This window comes from Oreochromis niloticus, linkage group LG20 (assembly GCF_001858045.2).
Source record: "Oreochromis niloticus isolate F11D_XX linkage group LG20, O_niloticus_UMD_NMBU, whole genome shotgun sequence".
Lineage (NCBI taxonomy): Eukaryota > Metazoa > Chordata > Actinopteri > Cichliformes > Cichlidae > Oreochromis > Oreochromis niloticus.
This window is the reverse complement of record NC_031984.2, coordinates 924,979-951,695: the sequence shown is the minus strand read 5'-3', so window position 1 is coordinate 951,695 and position 26,717 is coordinate 924,979. Positions and strand designations below refer to the sequence as shown.

Sequence of the window (26,717 nt, the reverse complement as noted above, 5' to 3'; positions counted from 1 at the left end):
TCACAAACACGAGTTTGCTCAAACACGTTCACGCCATCTTTAGCCCCGCCCCCCTGCCTTTCATTCCGTGCTGTAACATGACTGAAAACATTAAACACGGCTGTGGAAATACTGAGGACAGCAGGCTGACCCTCATGCAGACAGCACATTACAAACCAAAGTGAAACACATGGTGAAGAATTTTATTTCTGTCATGGGGAAGTGAGAGTTTTCCTTCCTCTGGAAACACAGCAGCACCTCCGGCCAATGAGAAATAATAAGGATGGAGAGAAACTCAAAGACTTGAAATGTGAACACATGCTGAACGATGCCTCTGACGCTTTCACAGACACAAAAGTTTTTAGTTTTTTTTGTCCATCCAACAACCCAAAACCCACAGAATATTTCACTCAGGCGGATATAAAAGACAAAAAACTAACGGGATCAAAAATTCTGCAGCTCCAGAAATGTAAAAATATTCTTTTAATCTTACTTCATTTGGCCGCGGTCATCTCCTCGTGCAGCTGCATCTTCTTCCAGCTGTAGATCCCTACCTCGATGTGATTGGACCACAGGCCCGGTCTCGTTCCTGGGCATCGGATAAAATGTGTGACACGCCGCAGTCGGAGCCTCTGAACCTGCAGGGTTACCGTAGCGCCCACATCTCACCAGCAAGGGCAAGAGTAACAATGTAGTGTGGCCAAAATAGGAAGAAAGTGGGAAAAAGCCACAGTGTGGAAACTCACCCGGAGTGTGAATAATGGTGGCGTACAGGCTGAAAGAGACAGAATTACATGCTGCCGCGATAAAAACGCGTCACCTGATTTTAAACGTGATCCGACGGTCAGCCTGACCAGCTCAACGCTGGGTGCAAGGACTCGGAGACCCGACGGAGGTTTACACGTGAGGGCAGGAGCGCGAGCAGGAGCAGGCTGCGACGTGGTCATGGGAGGGATCTTACAATGAAAGCTGTGCCTGCACCAGTGACTCCGGGCAGGTTTTGAGCCGCAGGTGAACTTCTGAGCACATTAGAAATGTTCTTGTTCTGAAACCTGCAGCTGATGTTTCAGGTTAAAACACTGAAACAAAGATGATATAAATATGCAAAGTTATGGTGACATGAGACGCTTGAGTTTTGTCATGCATCCGTTTCTGATCCAGCTCCGTGCCGTGAAGCAGAGGCTGCAGGAGATGAGGACGGGCTGGCGTGTGATTGGTCAGCTGACAGTGAGAGACACTTCAGGGTGACGACGAGCCACTAGAGCTCTTTCCGAGCATCGCGTTCAAACAGCGTCACAAAGAAAGAGGCGCTCGCACGCTCCGCAGGTTTGCATATGTAAGCGACGCTGCGGGAGACCAGCTCCACGTTTCTAAAGCAGAGCTTGTGTTTGGTGTTTGGTCTCCATGATAAGCTGGGCAAACTATCCAATACGTACTTTCCATGGAAAGAACCGGCTGTTTTCCTGCTGTTGCAGAAAGCCTGCTTTGCATACAGTATGCCTCATTTAAATGTTTGAGCCCTACAGCAACGATAGAGTAAGGCTCAGGTTCTCAGGATTTGGATTTGAGATGCTGCTCAGTGAGGCTTTCAAAGCTCAGCTTCAAAATCAGGAAAGAGAAATCTTCCTGAAACATCCAGCTCAGGCGGAGCCGAACATTTATCAGAGGGGTCTCGAAATCTCAGCGCGCCTCCCTCTAAATGTGTTCGTATACCCCAGTCATTAACTGGTCCTTCAGTTACACGCTGAATGATCCACCAGCATCGTGCTGGTCATCTTTTTAATACTGTCTTTGTGATTATCCAACAACAATTTAGACAAAAGAGGCAAATTTCTCTTCCAAAAGTCTCGATTTTATAATAACCGTGTCATGTTTTCCATCTTTGAGTACAGTTGTTGTGCCTTTAAGGTTGTTTTTCTCACCCTCATCTTCCTCTTTTCTCATCTGTCTGTTTTCGCCTTTTTATTTCTGTCCTGCTCTCAGACTCGGAGCTGAACCACAAAGAGTTTCACAGGGAAGTTCAGATCCTAAAGCGTCTGCGCCACCGTCACCTCATCTCGCTGTTCGCCGTGTGCACGGCGACCACGCCATACTACATCATCACCGAGCTGATGGAGAAGGGCAGCCTGCTCAAGTTCCTCAGAAGTAAACCTCAGCCTTGTTTCCAGTGAAAGATCACAGTTCAGTGTGCTGCGTAACGTTGGACAGCGAGGGCTTTGATTATGGTTACAGCATCAGCAGCGGGCGGTCAGCAGGGGGCGCTCTCTCTTCTGTTCTCAGGGAAACAAACTCAGCTTTCAAGTCGACAGCTGTTGCAAACCCTCGGAAACATGTCAGATATTTACACACCCATATTTATATTCAGCAAAGTTACAAACATATGGGAGGGAGATATTTCAGAGATGGATTTTATATCTTGGTCTTGGTAGATATAGACGCCCCGGGGCAGACCCAGGACACGCTGGAGAGATTATATCTCTCGGCTGGCCTGGGAACGCCTTGGTGTTCCCCTGAACAAGCTGGAGGAGGTGGCTGAGGAGAGGGAGGTCTGGGCTTCTCTGCTTGGGCTGCTGCCCCCGTGACCCGGCCCCAAATAAGCGGAAGAAAATGGATGGATTTTCAGATATAGATTGTGTGTATATATAACACCCATCTCGCCCCTGCGCTTTATCCATCTTAGCTGTTCCCAGGACTGCGCTCTTCTGGACAGAGATGTCCGATGTTGTTCCCGGGATCTGCTGGAGCCACTCGCCTAGTTTGGGAGTCACCGCACCTAGTGCTCCGATTACCACGGGGACCACCGTTACCTTCACCCTCCACATCCTCTCGAGCTCTTCTTTGAGCCCTTGGTATTTCTCCAGCTTAATGTGTCGCAACTCTTTTTTGCGTACATGTCATCATGATCATAAAAGTTAGTTTCCCCATACTCAGAGTGATTTTAAATCATTATTTGTCAGGAAATCGTCGCTGAGCATCAACATACAAACACACGATCAATTTTCACTTAGATCTGAGAAACGATTTCCAACCTGTGAAATCCGACCCTCATGGGAGCTCCTGAATGCAGCACTGAGCTCCTGTAACAGCTGCTGAGTGGATGAAATCTGGAGCAGGTACTGATAGTGGTTTGGAGTTTCTGGTGTTCAGTAGAGCAGCTCCACCTGCTGATCCAGAGACGTTCAGGTGGAGAATTAAAATCATCAACTTCCAGAACCTGTGGTTGGGGTTCTGGAACTTGATGGACCTCCACGACTGGGTGGAGAGGTGCTTCTGTTCAACAGGTGGGCTTGACAAGTGGGAGACTGTCAGACTGTGTGTGTGGGGAGGGAGGGGGCCTCTGCCCACTGAATAAGCAGCAGGAGACGGATATTTGATAAACTGAAACCTTTTACTTACCGGCGTGCTCATTCCTGTCCTGCTCGCTTCATCTAGATCGTTCTCTCACTCAGGTCCAGAGGGCCAAATACAAGACGTTGCATCCCTCATTGACATGGGAGGCCAGGTGGCTGATGGGATGTCATATCTGGAGGAGATGAACAGCATCCACAGAGATCTGGCGGCTCGAAATGTCCTGGTAGGACAAGACTACATCTGCAAGGTGGCCGACTTCGGCCTGGCCAGAATCATCAAGGTAAGCGTAGGTTGAGCTGTTGATCTCAAAGTGGAGCGCAGCAGCAGCTCTGACAGCAGATTCTTGTTTTTCCCTTCAGGAGCCGTTTTACATCTCAGAAGACAAAAAGATTCCCTACAAGTGGAGCGCTCCCGAGGCCATCAGCCACGGGAAGTTCTCCATCAAGTCCGACGTCTGGTCTTTTGGCATTCTGCTCTACGAGATCATCACCCGTGGAGGAGTTCCTTACCCAGGTTAGTTCACAAGAGAGATTCATTCAATTACCAAAGTCTTTATTGTCACGTTTTTGTGTCTTCACCTCTGTCAGAATAATCGTGATTATCCTAAAAGCTTGATTCTGTTCATCTGGATGTAGCGAAAACACTACGTCCAGATGAACAGAGCTTTTGGGATTTCCTCACCTGGATGATTGAGCATGCATCAAAATCGGCATTATAACTTTTCCCTTAATCAAGCAGCCAGACTAACTTCTGCTAACTCGAGTAACCTTTTAAATCCTCTCAGGGACGCCTGCACGTTAAACTTTATTGTAACCACTGAGCGAGCGGCGCGGCTGCTTCACTGTGTTTCAGGAGCTGAAGGAGCGCTTGGTGAATAACGCCACCCACCCCCAACCTCGCAGCTCGCGCAGTATTTGTTAACACGTGCAGCCCTCTAGCTGCACACTGTGCTCATGTCATGGTTCAAGTGTGCTTGAATGCGATTGGCTGGTTTGCACAAGGAAAAGAGATAAGTGAGTTCCTGTAAACGTGCATAAATGTGGACTTTATGAAGCTCTGCAGTAACCATAATAAATAACCAGAGCGAGCCAGCTGACCACTCCCACTAACTTTATTTAATCAATCTGACTTTCATACTGTCAATGTATTCAGAATTACAGCGTTCATGTACATATGAGGCGCTTACAGCTTTTTCAAAACTTCATAAATCCAGCACATGAAAAACATTTAAGCTGTGATTGAAAACTGCTCTCAGATCAGTTTCAGTCTCACTGCAGGACTCCTGTCAGTCTGAGGACTGAGCCCAGTTCTGATGATCTATCAGACACAGGAGCGGAGAGAAGCGCTGGTATCCTGAAGTTTCATCTGAAAACTTCACAAAATGGTGCATTCTGGGTAAACTCTCGTTTTTATGCGGGATAAAAAGTGGACTACTTTGTGAGGTTTGTCTGATTTCACACTAATACGGTGAGGGTTTACAGAGCTGCTGCCCGACACAGCTCAGCTGCTCTGCAGATATTTGAGCTGACACAAAACGCTCTTCATCACCTCTCCTCCTCTCCTCCCTCAGCTTACAGTAACCAGGAAGTGTACCAGCAGGTAACCCTGGGATACAGGATGCCCAAACCACCCAACTGCCCAGACTTTCTCTATGAAATCATGAAGCGGTGCTGGAGCGCCAAGCCGGCCGACCGGCCCGACTTCAGGTTACTGAGGGTCAAACTGGAGTGCAGCTCGTACGAGTTGGAGACGGCACAACCCTGAACTGCTGCAGTACAGATGGAGCGCCACAGGGGGCAGCAGAGTGGCAGACACAGAGCAGCGACTGCAGAGCTCTTCACTGAGGACTCTTTAAAGAGCAGAACCACCGAGAGCCCACAAAGACTGCAGATTCTCATCATCATCATCATCATCATCGCCATCACCACCACCGCCGCCATCACCACCACCACCGCCGCCATCACCACCACCACCGCCGCCATCATCACCACCACCGCCACCATCATCACCACCACCATCTTCATCACAATTACCACCACCATCACCTCTACTACTATGATCACCATCTTCATCACCACCACGTCATGATATCGTGTTATTTCATCATGTTGTTGTTAAAATGGAGCTAAACCCTTGAGGACTGCAGAGGGTTCATTATGAGCAGCTGTATCACTGATTAATGAGCATGTTTGTCATGTGAGCATCTTTGGGTTTAAATGAGTCAATTGCCTCATATTCTCGTATGTTTTTCCACCAACGGTCAATAAATTCTGAGCTTTGACTTCAAAATCAGTCCGCTCACTGTGCTTGGTCATTGCCAGTTAGAGGTACTAAGGTGAATTCTGTCTCCGGTTCACTAAACCTGGCCTGCGGAACTCCAGACAGACTTGTGGCACTGGCAGGTGTTGTGTGTCAGTTTATGTTCCTGGACAGGTATTTCCTTCCTGGTTTTCCATCAGACTGATCTTAGATCTACCTCAGGTCCATGCTACCAAAGTGAAGATTTCCCACTTTTGAAGGGGAATCATAAACCGGTGAGAGCATGGTGACTTCCTGTGATCGGGTTTATTACGCCGACTATGAGCACAGACGTTTTACACTGATGCGTGCTAACATGTCAGCTTTTATATGTGATACTCCGCCTCACACATGCAGGTTATTGCATTCAGATTTTCAGTAAACTTGACCTCTGACCTTCATCACTTCTCCTCTCCTCCCTCAGCTTACAGTAACCAGGACGTGTACCAGCAGGTAACCGTGGGATACAGGATGTCCCAACCGCCCAACTGCCCAGACTTTCTCTATGACATCATGCTCCAGTGCTGGAGCGCCAAGCCGGCTGACCGGCCCGACTTCAAGTCCCTGAAGGCCCAGCTGGGCCCAGAGGAGCTGGAGTGACACACACACACACACACACGGACTCTTTGAAACTCATCATCTTGCAAAACTTCATCTGGTCATCCCTGAAAGCACAGAGAAGTTTAGGTAACAGCTCCCATCATAAGCTAACGAGTTTATTGAGCCAATCATCTGCAGATTACTGCAGGAAGAAAGACGGGTTCACAAACTGTTTTATCCTCCATGGCTGAAGCTGGAGGACGGCCGAGACGCTGAGCTGTCAGTGTTTTTAATCACATGAATCTTGTTTCATGAGCTTTCCTCAGAGCTAAGAGATGAAGCCACACGGCTCACGCGATGCTTTAGAAGCTATTCATAGCCTCGCTTTGACCTCTGATCTGACCTCTTACTGCCCTCAGGTACCAGTATGCAGCTTACCCACCCAAGCAGAAGCCTAAATTAAATTAAAGTGATTTAAATGAAAATAAACAGGACGTGTGACAAAACCAAAGCTTCTGACTGGAATGAGGTCCCAGCAGTCACGGTGTCTTACCAGGTTCCTGGTACCTGTCAAACCTCTTTAGTTTGAGTCTCTGCGGCCTGATGAGGCGACGCTGCAAACGTTTACTTGGCCAACTGAAGTGAAGATTCGAACACAGCAGTGTGGAAGCGAGGCTCGAGAGGCTGGGGCATCGCTGATGCCCTGAGAAATGCTTCCTGCACTTTTTCGGGCTTCGTTTGTTGTTTCAGGTTTTATTTTGTCGTCACTGTGATGCACTTTTTAAAGCAGATGATTTAAAGTGTTCTAGATCATCCTCATTGTTAATATTACTGACATTTTCCTGAACTGTAACACCTTAAGCAGCTCTGCTCTGCACATTTGTCACGTCGTCTCAGAATAATGTTTAAGATTTTCTTCTTTGTGAACTTTGTTTACAAACACATTTCATGCAGAGAATAGAAGAAAAAAATAAATTTTAATGAGATTAGAAAGTAACGGTGCAGCTGTAGTGTCTATCTGTGGCCTGCAGGGGGCAGCACAGTCTCAGGAGCTGCTCTCTGTATATTAAATATGAGTTTTATAAGTTTCTGAAGGAAGCTTTTCCTGCACGGCTGTGAGGAGAGAGGCTGACGCTATGTTTACTCTGAAATCAGACCTTCATTTTTCAAAATCCATTAAAAAAAATCTGATGATCAGCAAACCAAAGACTCACAATTTCTTTGCTGTGTTTTTGTGTGTCCTGAGTTTAGCTGTGTGTGTGTGTGTGTGTGTGTGTGTGTGTGTGTGTGCGTGCACTGAGGTCATGTGACTGGTTCGGTAGGCTCTGGTTGGCTCTCTGGGAGACGTTTTCAGAAATCTGCTCCAGTTTTCCTCTGCAGGAACTTTCTGAAGGACATCTTCTCTCGCTGAACTGAGAGGCATCATCTTTCATTTTCATCAAACCTTTTTAGTCTTTAGACAGATTTCAGTGAGCTGCTGGAAAATCCTCAGTGGACTGTCCTAAGGACATTAAGGGTTGGATGACAATTTTTTGCAGCTGAACACAGACAAGACTGAGTGTTTAATTCTCGCTCCAGAGTATCAAGCCCCAAATTAGTCAACATCTGGCTGCTTTCTCAGCCTCGCTAAAAGCCACCGCTCAGAATCTTGGGATCATTTTTGATCAATCTCTGCCTTTTGATGCTCGTATCAAGTCTGTGACCCGCTGCTGCTTTTAGCAATATTTCTTAGATGAAAAACTCAGGACTCGTCTCCAAAGGTGAAATGCTTGTCCACGCCTTCATCTTCTCCTGGTTAGACTATTGTAACGCACTCTTTTCCGGTTTGTCTAAGGCTTCCTTAAATCGCCTCCAAGCTGTACAAAATGCTGCAGAAAGGCTTTGAACCCACAGTAATAAACTCTCCCATATCACTCCCATGTTAATAGCCTTGCACTGGCTTCCAGTTGGGTACAGATATCAGTTTAAAATCCTCACTTTTACGTTTATATCTTTACGAGATGAGGCTCCTAACTATATCACTGAGCTTCTCCGAAGTGGAGCCTTACATCCACTCATAGTTCTCTCCTGATTACTCCACAAACCCGTCTAAAAACTAAGGATCGCGCTTTTGTGGCTTCTTTTAAAACTCTGCTTAAAACACTTCTGTTTAGACAGGCCTCAGGGTAATGTTCCTGTGTAATATGTTTTGTTTGATATGCTTTTATATTCCCATGTGAAGCACTTTGTAACAGCTTCTCGTCTTATAAAGATCTATATAAATAAATTTTACTTACTTACTTTATTATTCTTGTTTTATTCTGAGACTGGAACACATGCGTGCACCATCGAGGCTCTGACTGACACGACAGGAATCAAACCTGAAACTTTTTTGCTCTTTGATGAAACTAAAGTGGGGAGCAGCACTCTGTGTGTAAGGAGCCGTTTCCATGAATCCTGTTACATCAGCTGCTGCTGCAGGCAACTGGGTCAGTGACGCCTGGCATGTGCCGCCTCTGCTCTCGCACGCTGCTGCTGCTCAAGTTCAAGTTCACACAGCGCTGGGAGAGTTATAAAAGCACACCAGAGCCAACACGACAAACTTCCAGCAGACACGGTCAGAGCTGCGTGCATGCACGCCCAGTTAAACCAGTTCATCCACAGGACTGGCAGAAATAGAGCAACACTGAGCGACGTGACCTCGAAGCACAAGCAGGAGCTTTAAAGGAGATGGGACACAGACGCCTCGTGTCATCTGCATCACTCTCTCCTCCTGTAAGCGTCAGGTTAAACACTGAGAGCACTTTGAGCGTTTCACCATCTCAGATTATTGAACCCAGGAATATGAGTTATGTTGGGACGTGGCCTCCTCCAACCCTCCCTTTAAACAAGGAGTTTGTTTCAGGATCATTTAGTGTCATAACTGACCTCAGACCAGCGTGTCAGTCTGCAACATTACTGTGAGCTCTATTTAAAGTAATTAGAGCAACTTTTCCAGAAATAGTCACACACACACACACACACACACACAGTGATCATGTGCTCCAGGAGTGCCCAACGTCTGACCGGGAAAACTGCCAACCGCTGTTTTTCCCGGCACTCCCGCCCGTGAACCCGCTCACCCTCGGCTCCACAAAGCCAACACACCCACTCGCATTCCACCCTGAGCGCACAGCGCGGAGGAGGAGCTTAGTGTGCTGAACACAGACCCTCCCCACGGCCTCTGACAGGATGGTTTCTTTGCTGTTTCACAATGCGACGCACTTCTTTCTTTATTAAACTATTAAGATCTCCAATGAGAGCAGAGGCAGCATTCACAGTCAGGGTGACAAATCAGCTGTTTCACTCACTTCCTGTTTGTCACCGGTCGTCCGTCCCACGGCCTTCTCCGTGAGCCTCACAGTGGTGTCCGTGGGAATGTGGGAAGGTTGACACATCAGTCATTCAGCCTCTTGAATCCTGAAACTGTGACGCTGCTTTGGTTTGATCAGTCATCTCAGCGGGGAGCCGAGGACCAATCAGGAGTCCTGAGTCTGTCAGAAACTGACAAACCTGCCCCCTGAGGTTTCTTCCTGTCAGAAGGGGGTTCTTCCTTTCCACTGTTGTCTGTTTGTTGGGGTTTCTCTGTATGACAGGAGGCTCTTTACCTTCCAGCGTCTCGCGGTGACTGTTGTGATTTGGCTGTAAACGAATGTTCTAATGATTTTAATGGTGAACAGAACTCATCACACTTTATTCAGTCAGACCTGAAACTGTGACAAAAAGCCACCATTAAACCATTCATGCCATAGAGCTAGACCAGAGGAGTCGCCCCCTGCTGGACATTAGGGAGGCTCCACGTGGGGGGCAGGGGGCCCAGCATCCTTCAGTCGGAGCTGTGCTCGGCACCGTGCAGCTCGATGCATCGGGTCCTCGTCTCCACAGGTGAGCAAAATGAATAATGTGTACTTTTATTGGTCCCCGTAGGGAAATTACTCCTCTGCATTTATCCCATTCACTCAGTGAAGCAGTGGGCAGCCACCAGCACCCGGGGAGCAGTTTGTTGGGACGGTACTTTGCTCTGGGGTCCCTCAGGGTAGCCTTTCAGTGGATTTGACCCTCGACCTTCCGTTTGTGGGGGCGACCTCTCTACGTACTGAGCTATCCCTGCCCCTCAAAGGCGAGCGAGAGTCCACCTGCTGGTCATCCTGGAGGAGTCCTCCACCTGGAGCAGGTGCCTGTCCAGCTCTCCTCAGGGAACGTTCACACCGTGCTGGGAAACAGCAAACTTCCTGTGACGCCACGTGGGGATGTACCACGCGCGGCAGAGAGCAGCGGTCTATGGACACCACCTTCAAACCTCCACTCTTTGGGGTTTGTAACCCTGCTGCTGCACCTGTGCAGGTGAGATGGAGCCACAGTGCTGTCTGCTTCCTGACTGGACAGACTGAGTGTGTGTTGCTCTGTGACTGTGTGAGGTGGTGACCGCTACAGAGCAACAGGAAGTTAAAGAGATTCACCAGGATGGCTGAGGGAGGGGTGGAGGGAGGAGAGGAGGTGTCAGATAATGAGGAGTGACCGTGTTTGAGTGTGAGTGCAGAGAGCCCGCCGAGGGCGACACACTGCAACACCATCACCTCCGTCCTCCACCATCATGCCAGAGCTCACGGTCCCGGATTTATCCATGGTATGTGAGGAGCCTCGGTATAAGCAAACTAAGTGAAGGTAAGACTTCCCTCTGTTATCTGTGATAATGCTCACTTTCCAAAATGACATCGTGTTCATCCTGTGAGTCAGCGTCACGGTCCAGCGTCGTGTTACTGAGACAGAGCAGACTGCCAGGATACAAAACAAAGACACTGTTATTGCAAAGATACACAAGACGAGGAAACTGACGTTAACAGAGACGAGAAGGTGACATTTAGCTTTCCTTTCCTGGAAACTTGGCCCGAGTGGGTCTGTCAAACTGAGAGAAGCCAGCTCTGCAGACTGGAATCAACCCACTGCACTTTAAACCAGCTAAAAATATGAAATCTCCATATTTAAAAGCCTACAGATAAACTTGTAACAGATCTAATTTGAGCCCTGATCTCTCATGTTTGAAGCACGTCTTTGGTGACATGGCTGCTTTGTTTGCACAATAAACTGTGTGTTCACGCAGCGAGTGAGCACGCTGAGATTTGAAGGAGAAAATCTGCAGCTCAAAGGTTAGAGGACGGTCGTCATTTAACCTTTGGCTGGAGAACTCTTGGCACAAGCGCCCGAGCTCTGAAGCAGCTCCTTTTTCAGCACTCAGCCTCAGCCCCTCCCTTCTGTTTCACCACTTCAGCTCATTTTGTTTTCATCAGCTGAGCCAAACATAAAAACATAAAAACCATGTGACCAAGATCAGAATCACCCACCTGTCAGAAAATAATAATCCTCCCATACAAAATAATCAGGCCCCATCTTATCTTAATGACCTTGTAGTACCATATCACCCTATTAGAGCACTTCGCTCTCACACTGCAGGCCTACTTGTTGTTCCTAGAGTATTTAAAAGTAGAATGGGAGGCAGAGCCTTCAGTTTTCAGGCCCCTCTTCTGTGGAACCAGCTTCCAGTTTGGATTCAGGAGACAGACACTATCTCTACTTTCAAGATTAGGCTTCAAACTTTCCTTTTTGCTAAAGTATATAGTTAGGGCTGGACCAGGTGACCCTGAATCCTCCCTTAGTTATGCTGCAATAGACGTAGGCTGCCGGGGATTCCCATGATGCATTGAGTTTTTCCTTTCCAGTCGCCTTTCTCACTCACTATGTGTTAATAGACCTCTCTGCATCGAATCATAGTTGTTATTACAGTTTTTGCCCGTTGCTTGAACACATTTTGCAAAACTTCGCTCATTGTGCCAAAACTCTAAACACAAGTAAACATGACACAACACTGGGAAATATACCATTCACATCTGTGCCAAATTGAAACTCTGCTATCAAAACCCAACATTCCTTTGTCAAAATGTAACTCTGTTGACAAAGTGACACATACTTGCATCATATGCAAACACTTTCATATCAGGGGGAACACACTAGTCTACTTTATATAAAACACTGCAGTCTTTGATTGTCATTGTTTATTCAGGAGGCATATTTGCAGGAGACGCATTTTCAAACAACCAAAAAAAAAGCAAATAGGCCTACTCAGTATTATACATTGCAGTACCATGAAGTCCAATAAAGCAAAAACCATAATACAGTAATAGAAAAAACACTATACTGTAAACACAAAAAATCATGACAATTGTGCATACGTGGGCTCATGGATCCCGCCGTCTGTTGGGGTCTGGCCACAGGACCTCATCGACATCACAAGCAATGTCTTCTCCCGCTAGGCACCGGGGAAAATATCCCCTTGCATGTCGAAACCATCCATGGATTGCTGTTACCTGAATGTCGCCGCAGGCCTGTTCCATTGCCTGCAGAAGAGGCATGCGGGCATGTGGTTGGCGGTCATATACACGCCATCTCCAAGCCGAAAAAATTCCTCTATAGGGTTTAAAAATGGTGAGTAAGGAGGCAAGTATACCACTTCAAGTTGATTGTGGTTGGAGAACCAGGCCTGGACCAGAGCAGCCCGATGGAAACTGACATTATCCCATATCACCACAAACCTGGGCTGATCTGGGCTGTTCTGTACAACTATATTATGGAGAGCATCTAGAAATGTGAGTATATGTTGGCTATTGCATGGACCTAGTTTTGCATGATGATGCAGAAGCCCTCGAAGGCTTATGGCGGCACACAATGTGATATTTCCCCGCGCTGCCCTGGGACGTGGACGGTACATATTCCCTCACTAGGTCCACAACGGCAAGTTCCTGCTGTTGTGTGAACAGGCGTTGGCGTCCTCCCCCAGAAGGTCTTCGAGTCATTCTAGAGACGTACAACCACATATTGTCATCGGTTTGCTTATTTTTCTTACAGTACTTTACTGTATATACTGTATCATCCACTGTACAACACTGTACTTCAATATAAGTAATCATGGTATGTTTCACAAAAACTACCACTTTGGCTGCAGAAGGAGCATTAGCACCCTGCAATATCCTGTACACTTGATATGGTCATGTGATATACTGTAGAACAGTGCTATAAGAACCATCTGAGTAGAGTAGAAGGTAGAGAGGTGACGACATACCTGTTTTCTAGTCGGAATGTTCTTATTACAGATGCCACTGTGAAGCGGCTTAGATGTGGGTGGGCTCTCTGCCCAGCTTCCCTCATGGTCAGGCCATGGTTGATGACATGGTCCACCAAAGTTGCTCTTATATCATCAGAAATATGGGTCCATGCATGGCCTCTTCGACCTCCTCCTCCTCCTCCTCCTCCTCCTCCTCCTCCACCACCACCACCACCACCACCACCACCTCCACCACCTCCTCCTCCTCCTCCTCCTCCTCCTCTCCCTCCATCCATGCTTGCAAAGTTCTTGAAATGGCTAAACTGAGGGCTTTTTGTAGTTGGCTGATTGCTGTTCAGTTTTGCAAGTGCCTTCAGGTGTGTATTTGAGTGGTTGCAATTACCCGATGTGTTTTGTGTTTTGGATACATGTGTTTTCCAAATGGCACCCTGAAATGTCATTTTTGAACAAAGTGTCTTATGTATGAAATAGAGTGTAGTATGCAGGACCATGTGTGTTGCATAAAGGAGTAAGTGTGTTGCATAATTGCAACTAGAGTGCGAAGCAGCGCTTTTGTTTAAGGTATGGGTACATGTGTTTGAGGTATGGTAACACAAGCTTTAAGTTGTGTTACTTTAGTCTAAGCATGGGTTTATAGTGTTCAAGCAACGGGCAAAAACTGTAATCTCTGTCTCTCTACCACAGCGTATCCTGGAGGTTTCTTCCTGTTAAAAGGGAGTTTTTCTTTCCCACTGATGCCAAATGCTTACTCATGGTGGTCACATGATTGTGGTAGTTTTCTCTGCATTATTATACGGTCTCTAACGTACAATCATATGCGCCTTTAGGCAACTGTTATTGTGATTTGGTCCAATCCATCGACTGTCTTACACTGATCCTTGTCAGAGTGGCGAGGGCTGGAGCGTATCCCATGACGCTGTTACAAACACGTCCTTTAATCAAGCTCCAAAACATGTGAGTCAACCTGAATCCTTTAGATTTGGATCTGAAACTTTCTTTAAAAATGTTAAAAAATGATGCCCAGCAGCTCGTTCACACTGAACCTGATGGTTCATGAGAAGATCCACAGTTAAAATACACACAGATCGTCCAATAACAACTCACTTTATCCACTTTTAAAAAAGCTTACACGCTGTGAAAAGCACAAAGCGATGCATCAGTGAGTCCCCAGTACGAGTGTTAGGGCCCGAGCAGAGCCTGACAGGTGTGCTGCAATCTAGGTGTGTGTGTGTGTGTGTGTGTGTGTGTGTGTGTGTGTGTGAGAGAGAGTGTGTGTGTGTGTGTGTGTGTGTGAGAGAGAGTGTGTGTGTGTGTGTGAGAGAGAGTGTGTGTGTGTGTGTGTGTGAGAGTGTGTGTGTGTGTGTGTGTGAGAGAGAGTGCGTGTGTGTGTGTGTGTGAGAGAGAGTGTGTGTGTGTGTGTGAGAGAGAATGTGTGTGTGTGAGAGAGAGTGTGTGTGTGTGTGTGAGAGAGTGTGTGCGTGTGTGTGACCCGACCCGGTCAGGATGCTGTTGCTGTGAAGTATGAGGGCTGTGTTTATGAGGCGTTCAACCTATGAGGGCGCAGGATTTACGGCTCGTCGCTGTAATCTGCATCCTGAGACCGTATTGCTCGGGCTTCTCTGACGGGGCAGATCTCCTCACCGTCGTGTCGTCGGTTGGGATTAACGGAGCCGTTTCCCGGGCTGCAGGACAAAGTTTGGTCCTGATTCAGCAGGAAGTCCTGTTAACAGCAGCCAGTTTTCATGTGGATAACCTGCAGTCAGCTGGTGGAGCCTGAAAAGGAAAAACATGAGAATCGCTGCCGACTCCTGCAGGATGAAGAACGTGTCCACGTTCAGCAGCCACGGAGCAGAAAGCTCATTAGAATAATCCGGGAGATTACACTGAGCCAATCCCAGTGAGCCGGCAGAGCCTTAACGCCTCACCTTCAGACTGGAGCCAGCACTCACACCGTGCTCCTGCTCTGTTCCTCCTCTGTTCCTCCTCTGCTCCTGTTCCTGCTCCTGCTCCTGCTGGTCTTCATGTTATACAGACCAGAGTTCCCAGTAATGAGCTCCGTGTGTGTGCAGTACTCCCTGCAACCCTCCAAACACTCAGCTTCATTATGTAAAGCTTCACTGACCGAATACTCGAGTAAAAGACTCAAGTATTGACCTTCTCTTGCTTCTATCAGGCAGGACCAAGCGTCTACGTCCTGTTTGACGTGAAACGCCTAAAAAGGAGGTGCTCAGGAGGGAGACGCTGAGGCCTCGCTATTAGGAAGAGCTCAGGCTTTAGAGCATGCTCAGTCTCCTCCTGTGTGTGTGTGAGAGGAGCTGAGGTGGTGTGTGTCTGTAGCTGTGTCCCAAAACGTTGGCTGCATCCTTCAGAGGACCCGGCCTTCGCGGTCTACGTGAGCCGGGTCCTTCGAAGACCGAGAAGGCCAGAAGTGCGAGGCTGTGAAATGGGACGGTCTAGCCTTCAGATTTGCGTCACCGCTGTCTCGGTGGAGGTTAATAAACTCGGCCGTCTGCTCCTTGCTATCTAAAATATAACAGGATACTGGCGTAAATTATCGACCGTCTCACACTTCTGTTTAATCAGTTTTCTGTTTGACGTTTATTCAGCTGTGTGAAAATCCCGGAGGAACCCACCCGATGGATTAATAAAGTTTTATTTAATCTAATAATCTAATAACTTTGATCTCAGCCAAACCGATTTACTCACGAACAAATAAAACACCGAAATAAGGCAAACAATTACATTTTTAAGTTATCCGAGTGACTTATATATCATGTTTAACCTGAGTAGTGAAAGAGCGGGGGTCTGAAAACGATGAAGCCGGGAGTCCGCTGCTCTCGCCGGCTCGAGCGACCATTGAACCCCCGGTTTGCTATCGAGCGGGTGGGTAACAGACGTCTCCGAAAATGTCGGCACACTTTTGCAAATATGTGATGTCTTGATGAACCAAGCAGATATTTGAAGTTTACACAGCCACTTTCTCACCTGAAAATATGTTAAAAGTTTATTTTGTGACCCAGAAAGATTAATAAGACTAATTTTAAAACTTAGTAGCGGCCGCCATTGTTGGCAGCTGAAATTTGGCTGGACCGCGCTATGAATTCTGGGATATGGTGGGCCACGAAGGACACACCCGACCCATCCTTCAAATTCGGGGAAATGAAGGACGCATTTGTCGGCCGCATTTGAAGGAGTCGACGAAATGGGACAGCCTTCGTCGCCGGGCTGTGACGTAATCGACGTTCAAATGAGGCCTCCGGAGGATGCAGCCGACGTTTTGGGACACAGCTTGTGTGTGTGTGTGTGTGTGTGTGTGAGTGTGTGTGTGGGGAGATTGCAGCACATCGGCCTCGACCTTTCCCCTACATGTGCTGAGGGCAGAACTACAGCCCGTCTTTCCTTCAGTAGAAGTACAGATACTTGTGTTATAAACACTGAAAGTGAAAAATGACTCAGTCAAAGGTAAAAGCTGCTCCTTGAAGGACAGCTGTACTTGTGCTCTACTAACATGATAATAAAGTTACTGTTAGTGCATGACAAACAAATGTTGTGTTGGATATAAGTGATAAGTCTAATGAATGCTCTCAGCTGGAATCTGTTGTTTAGGAAAACTTAAAAAATGCTCTGAGCTCCAGAAAGAGGTGCGTCCAGGATAAAGGAGACACCTGGAAGAATCCACTGTCAGGAACCTTACATAACCTTTGACCTGGTTTCAGTCTGGATGACCATGTTTGTTCCTGTTTGTATCATCGGACAGATATTGCCAAACTAAGCTGCACTGTGTCACGTCCTGACCTGGAAATGATTACTCACACGTTTGGTTGTTTCTGCTGTGCACTTTCTTAGCAAACCTTCCCTGAGCTGCTGCACGTTGTTCAAACTGCTGTTTCTGACAAAATCCCCACGTGTGACTCCAATCTTCATGCAGCTGCACGGCTTCTGCTTTGTTTCGCAGTGCAGTCTAAGAGGCTTTTACTGGACAGCACCAGGTTGTATCAGAGGGTTCAGCCCTCACGTGTCCCGGCAGGTCCCTGAGGTCCTGTGACCCGGGCCTGCTGACGGGCCCGACTACGCTGAAAACAAAAGGAGGCAGAGCCTTCTGTTCTGGAGGGTGACCGTCCACACCGAAACAGTAACAGGAGAACAGCCACAGTGGGTTCAACAGGAGGGGGAACGCTAAGATCACAGCAGACGTTTCACAGTGATCTCAGCTGATTTCCTACACTCACAGTTCACACTGTCTTTATACTGGACTGCATGCACTTGGTATAAAGATGCAGTTCAGTGAATGAATCTCAGCATCATCATATGATCAGTTCATCCCTGCTACACTCGCTGTGACCTGACTCTGAGCACGAGCCACACACAGAGCGTACTGTGGATTCACCACACTAATGAAAGCTAACCTGTCTGTCCTGGAGGACACTGCCCAGTGTCCTCATGCCACACTTGAATAACACAAGTTTGTGCAGCTTAGTTTGTTTTGCAGGACGTTTATCAAAATGTGTCATACACAGATGCAACGTGTGATTCTACGTCACATGTAAGCTTCACGTTTGCTTCCCTTTAACTCTCACCCTTCTGATCCGTCTCCATCTCTGAGCTCTCTGTCTTTTCCCTCCCTGTCAGATACAGCAGCTGGACCTTTAGCTGCAAACACACAGTTTGTGTGTTTGCTGATGTTTGTCGAGCTGATGGAAACGCTGACACAACACGTTACTGCCTGTATGCTCGCTCGTCTCCAGTAGCGCTCTCTGCAGAGTAAACACAGCTGAACGTAAAGTAACAGCTCTGATTTTAAAATGTACAAACTTCAGAGATTTGTGTACAAAAGTTGGGAGTAGAAATAACGAAAGTTCAAATACTCGAGTACAGATACCTGAAAATTCTACTTATGTACAGTAACAAAGTATTTTGTACTTGATTACTTTTCACCTCTGTACATGTGAGGCAGCAGTGCTGTACGTACAGGCTGGTCAGCAGGTGATCACTATAGCAACCCACACGCTGGTGATGTCATAACCCTGACACCTTCATGCCATGAAAGGACACCAGCATCAAACGTTCCCCATGCCCTCTCTCTCAAATACTCACACACACACACACACACACACTCACACACACACACACACACACACACACACTCACACACACACACACACTCACACACACACACACACACACACACACTCACACACACACACACACTCACACACACACACTCACACACACACATCTGTCAGCTCTGTGTATTGGAGATTATGTATCGGAATTTCAGGAGCGGGACCACGCCTCCAAACACGCTCCTTCTGGTTCTCATCTATATAGGTTCCCTCAGTTCTGCAAGCTGTTCATTCTTGTTTACGTGCCCCTCCCTCCCTCCTTGTTCTCAGTTCTTTAACTTCTTCACTCCTATTTAGTACACGGGGATCTGCCAGGCCCAGGAGCCATCACCAGTCCCCTTCCAGGCCTTCCCCAAACCACAGCTCATGTCCAAGCATTCACCTTTACCTACTAAAACGCTGTCAAACCTAAAATGAGGACATGGGCCCAGCTAGTGAAGTCTGAAAACGACTGTTACTGACGCCCCCGGTGGCCGTTCAGGGGACTGCTTTTGTTAAGGTTCATATATTAAGGAGGGATATAGGAGGAAATCCAAATAACACACTGATCCGGCCGGGTGGAGTCAAACGATGATTTTAATGAACACACGCAGCGTGGGGAGATGTACACTGTATGCAGACAGCATCAGATCTCCGCCCAGCAACTACACAAGAATGGTTTTATAGCATCAGGGTATATTTACTGACGCCCCCTCTACGTCATCACATGCATCAGTTTCAAAACCACAAATATTCTGTTGACAACTTGTGACACAATTAAAAGAACATCGTCTTCACGGCAGGTGCTTCCTGTCGCTGCCGGACGCTCGCTTATCGTCTGGAACGTCAGGCGCATGTTCTGCACAAACTGTTCCTTTGCAGGCACAACTTGCAGTTACAAGCAGAATATGATTAAACTTTCACCTATAAATGATTCTCTCTAACTGAGTGTGTGTGTGTGTGTGTGTGTGTGTGCTAACCACAGTTGCACCCTGTTTCACCTCGCCAACTAGCTCCTGACCTCTCACCAGACAGAGAGACAGAAGCCACTCTCATATATGTAATAACCGAACTGAAACTATGTATATGTAATCTACTGAATAAATGTTTTAATCAAGAACCTCTACTAAAAGCTTATTCAAAAGATATAAATGAATAAAAGATAATAAAGAATAACCTGGTTATTCAAATAGCATCATTCAAACAGCTCCTCAAAATAACTTACGCTTAGACTCTGCTTTCGGTTTCGCTTTTGCAAAGCGTGCAGTTTCCTGTCTTATTTTGGCACAGAGTGTACTCAGCGTTAGGCCTGTCTTTTACAATGCAATCTGCATATAAACATTTAAGATTATAGATTCAACTCAACAGTTTAAAGTGGTTCTCACTGGAACTGTAATAAAGGCTAATATGATACCAATATTTTTGAACATCTGAATGCAATATCAATACTGTTATTAATGCCATGGTAATATGAACAATAGCAATAAAATAATTTCCCTGATCCCCACACTTTGTATGCTCAGAGTAGCAAAGCACATTTGAACGTCACAAAAACAAACCTCTGAGGCGTTTGGAGGCTCTTTGTCCTGTGACGGGGAGACGAGGCAGGAGCAGATGAACCTCACTGTGGTTTGTCATCATGAGGTCAGAGACAAAGACGCCACTGTCTGTCCCTCAGGGAGCAATGAGGTCATCATGCTCGCTGCTTCAGGCTCTGCACACTTACTCTGAACCACCACAAACCCAATGACCCACATATTTTTTTAAGCTTTATTGAACCATCTCCATCTTTGCTGCTGCAGTCCTCTCACAGAGGGCCTGGGTCTGTACTCTCACCACAGGTCAGCTGATCCTATCCTGTCACGTGGTGTTAGCGTGCGCCGTAGCCACACAGCGACAGGAACGATCCGCCGTCCACAGCTTCAGGTTAAGATAATCTGTGCAGATAAAGTGTCTGGAAGTTCAGATTGTATAAGAGCTCATTGTAAAGGACCCAGAGCGGGCCAAACCGGAGCCGGCGGGTTTAAAAATAAACATCCAGTCCAGAGTCCTCCAACAGCAAATATTTTCTGTAACCAAAAAAAGGAACTTATCTAAAACCAACAGGTCGACTTTCCACTGAACACCACGAGGACGCAAACACGCCGGCCTCCGGTCTACCACTCTGACCTCAGCTTATCAGGAAAACACAGCTGCCAAAGTAATCACATTACACTGAATGACCTCCAAAGGTTTCCAGGCAGATGTATTTCAACAAGGTCGAAGCACCGAGTACACACGAATACCAGGAACACAAACACGGCGAAGACGTCCCCCTCCGAGCTCCTACGCCTCAGCGAGATCATAGAACAGCAGCACCCGGGCGCAGGTGAAAGGTCACATGGTTCCTGAGGGGGGCGCTCTTCTCTGCTGTCCATCTATAGCAGCAATAGCTGCTCGCGCTAACAGCCTTTTAAGCTGTCTCAAAGCATGTCCCGATTCCAGAGAGGCTGAGCTCGTTTCCACGGATGCTCCGTCCTCCTCAAGCCGCTGACATCACGTTGAACCAGAGGTCTTTGCAAACCAAACATTTACAAAAGTCGAACATTAAAGAAAAACTGAAGTTATGAATTGTTCCAGCTGACTCAGTAACTGAGTCGTGCAGTGAGTTGCTGCTGACCAGAAACCAGTATTCAACCAAACATCTGTATGTTTGGTTGAATACTGGTTTGACCGCCTCTGACTGGTCTTTGGTTTTCTGTAAATCAAGTTTTTCTCGCAGTCCTGCCTCCAGCGTACGTGGCGTCGACCTCTGCGGGGCCGCATGTCGGCAGATTCATCCTGTAAACCCGTGTTGGATATTAAATTCAGGGTTCAGCTTAATTTTGTGCCCTCAGGGGGGCCACACACAGACACACACACACACACACACACACACAGACACACACACACACACACACAGACACACACACACACAGACACACAGACAGACACACACACACACACACACAGACACACACAGACACACACACACACACAGACACACACACACACACACACACACACAGACACACACACACACACACACAGACACACACACACACAGACACACAGACAGACACACACAGACACACACACACACAGACACACACACACAGACACACACAGACACACACAGACACACACACACACACACACACACACAGACACACACACACACAGACACACACACACAGACACACACACACACAGACACACACACACACACACACACACACACAGACACACACACACAGACACACACACAGACACACACACACAGACACACACACAGACACACACACAAACAGACACACACACACACACACACACACACAGACACACACACACACACACACAGACACACACACACACAGACACACAGACACACACACACACACACAGACACACACACACCACAGACACACACACACACAGACACACACAGACACACACAGACACACACACACACACAGACACACACACACAGACACACACACACACAGACACACACACACACACAGACACACACACACACACACACACACACACACACAGACACACAGACACACACACACAGACACACACACACACAGACACACACACACAGACACACACAGACACACACAGACACACACACACACAGACACACACACACAGACACACACACACAGACACACACACACACAGACACACACACACACACAGACACACACACACACAGACACACACACACACAGACACACAGACACACACACACAGACACACACACACACAGACACACACACACAGACACACACAGACACACACAGACACACACACACACAGACACACACACACAGACACACACACACACAGACACACACACACACACACACACACACACACACACACACACACACACACAACACACACAGACACACACACACAGACACACACACACACAGACACACACACACAGACACACACAGACACACACAGACACACACACACACAGACACACACACACAGACACACACACACAGACACACACACACACAGACACACACACACACACAGACACACACACACACAGACACACAGACACACAGACACACACACACAGACACACACACACAGACACACACACACAGACACACACAGACACACACAGACACACACACACACAGACACACACACACAGACACACACACACACAGACACACACACACACACACACACACACACACAGACACACACACACACAGACACACAGACAGACACACACAGACACACACACACACAGACACACAGACACAGACACACACACACACACACACACACAGACACACACACACACAGACACACACACACACAGACACACACACACACACACACACACACACAGACACACAGACACACACACACACACACAGACACACACACAAACAGACACACACACACACACACACACTGAACTATGAGCATATTGTCTCATTTCTATGCATCTTTGGAGCACAGAAGCTTCAAAGAGCTTACAACATTTCGGTAAGAGTGTTTATCAGCGACATAAGCAGACGTCATGGAAACAGCTTCTTTCTCGTGAGGAGTAATGAGTCGGACCCAAACTCCTGCATCTTCCCATTAAGATGCTACATTAAACCAACACGTGGACGTCAGCGCTGCTCCTGTTTGCTGCAGGCACAGTGTGCAGCCGCTCAGCTCCTAACAGTTTATTGATCACTGTTTAAACGCTGTGAGCCGGCTGGCAGCCTCCCCCCCTCCATCACTGTCGAGGTGCAGATGGAAACGGGCCTCCGTGATTCCTCCCTGAGGAGACGACACTCGGGGGCTCTGGGGGCTCCAGTAAATCAGTTTTCTATTCTGGTTCGTTGCTTTTATTCATTTCTTCTGTTTCCTTTGACTTCATCCTGTTTCTGTTCCTGCCTCTGTTAGATTATTTACACCTTTCAAACTGGATCTGACCTTTGACCTCCATCTGTCTGTCTGCAGGTTGTGGACCCTGCAGGTCAGCAAACCCACCCTGAACCACCATGACCAGCGTCAACTCTCCAGCCTGCCTGCTCGCCCGAAACCACTTCTACCGAAGTATGAACACACGCACACACAGACACACGCACAGACACACGCACAGACACACACAGACACACGCACACAGACACACGCACAGACACACACACAGACACACACACACACACACAGACACACACACAGACACACACACACACACACACAGACACACACACAGACACACACAGACACACACACAGACACACGCACACAGACACACGCACAGACACACACACAGACACACACAGACACACACACAGACACACACACACACACGCACACAGAGACACACACAGACACACACACAGACACACGCACACACAGACACACACACGCACACAGAGACACACACAGACACACACACAGACACACGCACACACAGACACACACACACAGACGCACACAGAGACACACACAGACACACACACAGACACACACACAGACACACACCGTAAGCTTTATTTTTAAAGTTGTGAGTCATTGTGATGGTAAATCTTTGATGTGGCACAAAGGCGTGCTGGCGTGCTGGTGCATGCGTCCTGGTCATGCTCGGGGTAAAGATAACTGCAAACAAACATCTTCTGGAAAGTGAGCACCGTGATCTGAATCTTTGACCTTTGACCCCACTGGACAAACTCCTGCATTTAAAACAAACATTTGTCTTCATTCAGTTTTCATCCTGTTAACGACAAACCAACAGCAATGACGGCTCTTCTGATTGGCTGCCTCTCTCGAGTGGTAGGTGTGATGAAGTGTTCAGAGCCGCTTGAGCTCATCATCAGAAACTTTGTGTTTAACGTGAGACAGGAAATGAGCAAAGCAGAAGAAGAGCAGGTGTGCATCAACATTCACTCAGTCATGTGTCACGGGTTAAGAAACAAACCAGTCGAGGGTAATGAGGGTAACGTACCTCTGAGGCAGCAGAACGGACGCTTTAGGAAAAGCTCCTCTGCAGCAGTGTGTTTGGATCAGTGAGCAGAGAGAAAACATCCGCACTGAGCATGCTCAGCCGGGACACGGGGTGACGATGACAGCTGTCGGCCTTTTATGGCTGAAGGTAAAAATGACACCAAACTAATCTCAGAACAGCCAGCCGGTTGGTTTTCACCTGTCTGTCTGTTCTCCTCAGGTCTCCCGCCGAGTCCAGAACCCACCAAGCCCGCACACAAGCAGAGACTGCCCACGCTTTGGGTTACCGTGGAAACAGCTCCAGGTAAACCTTCAGAGAACACACCTGAAACTCTGATCCTCCAACGCCACGACAGAAAACAGAGCTACAGTTTGTAGAAACCCAGTTTTTAAATGTATTCACCGGTTAACCACAGAGGGCGGAGCACAGCAGGCGTGTCGCGAGTTCAAATATTGAGGGAGGGCACAAAACAACACTGGTCCAGAAGAATTAATAATAATAATGGATTGGATTTCATATAGCGCTTCTCAAGGCCACTATTCATTCACTCTCACACACTGGTGGAGGCAGCTACTGTTGTAGCTACAGCTGCCCTGGGGCAGACTGACAGAGGCGAGGCTGCCATATCGCGCCATCGGCCCCTCTGGCCAACACCAGTAGGGTAAAGTGTCTTGGCCAAGGACACAAGACCAGGGCAGAGAGCCCGGGGATCAAACCGGCGACCTTCTGGTTGTAGATACACGTCCCAACCCCCTGAGCCACATTAAGTCAAACAATGATTTATTGAGCACACACGTGGGAAGATGTATACTGCAGCACCAGCATCGCTCTTCCCCGAACAGCTCAGTTCAGAATGGTTTCATTCATTCATTCATCAGGGTTACGCCCCCCTCATGGCGTGATTACAGATTAAAAATACATTGTTTACAGTCAATGGTACATCTTGTACATCTTTAATGGCTATAAACAGACATAGAACTTCTCCTTTTTATAACACCTTCCATGCAAAGTCATAATCTTAAGCCTTCAGGGTGTCTGAGGGCCGGTTATCGCCGGTTATCGGTTATCCAGTCATCAGTCACCAAGTACACTAAAGTGCAACAGGTTACAAAAAGAAGCAGAAGACATTTGGGCCTTCGCTCAGGCCTGTCACTAGATTTATGTGCACTGTAAGCATGCATGCAGTCAACCGTCCATGCTCACCAGTGAAGCTTAAGACCCTTTTGGATGGAACATCAACTCCAAATAAGCACAAATATGCAATGTGTATAAAATGATCATAACTAAGCCTGTAAATAGAAAAGGTCAATGTGATGACAAACATCTTCAATGCAATATGAACCCTGTAAGAAATGTTACTAATAAAATAATGCTGTAAAATATGTTATTAATGCAATTATAATAATGCAGGTTATATGGCAGCAATAAAAGAATTTCTGAATTTCCACAAATGCTTTAATGGCCCCCCTCGTTTCTCTCCTCTCAGGACTGCCGGGTCTCGTGGGAACCAAAGGATTATGGGTCAGCATCGTCCTCGGCTCTTCTTCCTCTTCCTCCAACTTCAAACCAAGCAACCCCGCCGACCAGAGAGCCAAGTAGATGAAACAAGCATACCGTTCCTCTGCGTTCCTCTGAACGTCCACACTCAATAACAGGGCGGCGATCCCCTGGGGACAGGCTCCTCCTCCTCTGAGCTCACTGTAGCAGGCAACGAACCACAGAGCGACCCTCCAGAACCACGAGCAGGGCGTGGCTAAAAAAAAAATGGCTCCAGTTCCTCAAACCAAAGCGTGAACTTGTTCCTGATTGGTTTATGGTTTTGTTGCTGTTTTCAGGTGTCAGTGAATAAAACGTGAAACTGGTGAAGTGATGGTGATGTTAGAGCAGGGCGCCCGGATGAAGAGCCCCACACGGCCACAGAAGCTCGTTTCACTTCCTCTTTTAGTTCCTGTGATATTTGAGGCCACATGTGCGAACTGTGACGAGGGCTTTAATCTAAACGTTCTGACTGCATGTGTGACGATCAGTGTTGGGCAAGTTACTTTCAAATAGTAATTCAATTATAGTTACTAGTTACTTCTTCAAAAAAGTAACTGAGTTAGTAACTGAGTTACAATATTCTAAAAGTAATTAATTACTTGGAAAAGTAACTATTGCGTTACTTAAAAAAAAAAACAAAGAACGTTTAACCCTCTGGCGTCCAGGGTATAATTGGCCATTTTTTTACTACTCTTGATTTTCTCTCCACATTTTACCTTTAAAAACTATTTACTTTGCCTTGTTTGGTATCATTCTTTTTAGCGCAACCTCACGT

The 26,717-nt window shown here is 47.3% G+C and overlaps 1 protein-coding gene and 1 long non-coding RNA gene across 4 annotated transcripts in view; both read left to right on the top strand.

Annotated features, from left to right (window-relative positions):
• The window catches only part of ptk6b (PTK6 protein tyrosine kinase 6b), a 30,642-nt gene extending 6,866 nt beyond the window's left edge, over nucleotides 1–23,776 (top strand). The window contains exons 5-9 of one of the 3 annotated variants that reach the window (XM_019349478.2): nucleotides 1,963–2,124; nucleotides 3,429–3,610; nucleotides 3,690–3,843; nucleotides 6,053–6,247; nucleotides 23,754–23,776. In XM_019349478.2, the coding sequence (XP_019205023.1) occupies nucleotides 1,963–2,124; nucleotides 3,429–3,610; nucleotides 3,690–3,843; nucleotides 6,053–6,228 (674 nt within the window). In that variant the 3' untranslated portion in view covers nucleotides 6,229–6,247; nucleotides 23,754–23,776. Of the gene's footprint in view, nucleotides 1–1,962; nucleotides 2,125–3,428; nucleotides 3,611–3,689; nucleotides 3,844–4,900; nucleotides 5,623–6,052; nucleotides 7,371–23,753 lie in introns of those variants that run through there. The other 2 variants (XM_005477767.4, XM_005477766.4) reach the window with 2 other exon arrangements.
• LOC102080335 (uncharacterized) lies at nucleotides 10,696–26,266 on the top strand. Its single transcript, XR_002057625.2, has 4 exons — nucleotides 10,696–10,851; nucleotides 23,416–23,511; nucleotides 24,623–24,706; nucleotides 25,890–26,266. It is a non-coding gene; the product is annotated as an uncharacterized LOC102080335 (long non-coding RNA).
• The last annotated feature ends 451 nt before the right edge of the window (nucleotides 26,267–26,717 follow it).